Source organism: Calidris pugnax, unplaced genomic scaffold, assembly GCF_001431845.1.
Source record: "Calidris pugnax isolate Ruff unplaced genomic scaffold, ASM143184v1 scaffold1076, whole genome shotgun sequence".
Taxonomy (NCBI): domain Eukaryota; kingdom Metazoa; phylum Chordata; class Aves; order Charadriiformes; family Scolopacidae; genus Calidris; species Calidris pugnax.
This window is the reverse complement of record NW_015091686.1, coordinates 1-888: the sequence shown is the minus strand read 5'-3', so window position 1 is coordinate 888 and position 888 is coordinate 1. Positions and strand designations below refer to the sequence as shown.

Here is an 888-nt window from a genome sequence, read left to right as displayed (position 1 = left end):
AATACTTACAGCCCCACAGGGACCCCCCTATAACCCTATAGGAACCCCTATAGCCCATACAGCCCCACAGGGACCTCCCTATAACCCTATAGGAACCCCTATAGCCCATATAGCCCTACTCCCGAGCCCCTATAACCCTATAGGAACCCCTATAGCCCCATAGGGACCCCCCCCAGAGCCCCTGTAACCCTATAGGAACCCCTATAGCAACCCCTATAGCCCATAAAGACCTTCACAAGACCCATATAGACCCATAGGGACCCCTCTCAGAGCTCCTGTCACCCTATAGAAACCCTTATAGCAACCCCTATAGCCCATAAAGACCCTCAGGAGGCCCATACAGCCCCATAGGAACCCCCCCCGAGCCCCTGTGACCCTATAGAAACCCTTATAGGAACCCCTATAGCCCATAAAGACCCTCATGAGGCCCACACAGCTCTATAGGAACCTCCCCAGAGCCCCTGTCACCCTATAGGAACCCTTATAGGAACCCCTATAGCCCATAAAGACCTTCAGGAGACCCACACAGCCCTATAGGAACCCCCTGTGACCCTATAGGAACCCCTATAGCCCTTTAGGAGGCTCCACAGCCCTATAGGGACGCCCACAGAACCCCCCAAAAAACACCCCTTATACCCATCCCCCACCAAAAAACCACCCATAGGAGGCCCTATATCTCCTATATCCCCCCTATATCTCCACGGGGGGGATCTATAGGGGGGACGTATAGCCCCTATAGGCGCCTCACCGGGCGAAGTCCACCCACTTCTCGATGAGCTTCTTGGGGGAGAGGCGGGTGCAGATGATGCCCACGAAATCGGGCTGAAATAAGGGGGAAAAAGGGTGGGGGAAGTATAAGGACCTATAGGGGCTATAGGTTGCCCCCTA

The 888-nt window shown here is 54.7% G+C and overlaps 1 protein-coding gene across 1 annotated transcript in view; it reads right to left on the bottom strand.

Annotated features, from left to right (window-relative positions):
- Positions 1 to 822, bottom strand: part of BCKDK (branched chain ketoacid dehydrogenase kinase) — a gene marked incomplete at its 5' end in the record, with an annotated part of 27620 nt that extends 26798 nt beyond the window's left edge. The window contains one exon of the mRNA XM_014961975.1: positions 749 to 822. Coding sequence (XP_014817461.1) covers positions 749 to 822 — 74 coding nt within the window. The remainder of the gene's footprint in view (positions 1 to 748) is intronic.
- Positions 823 to 888: the final 66 nt, after the last annotated feature.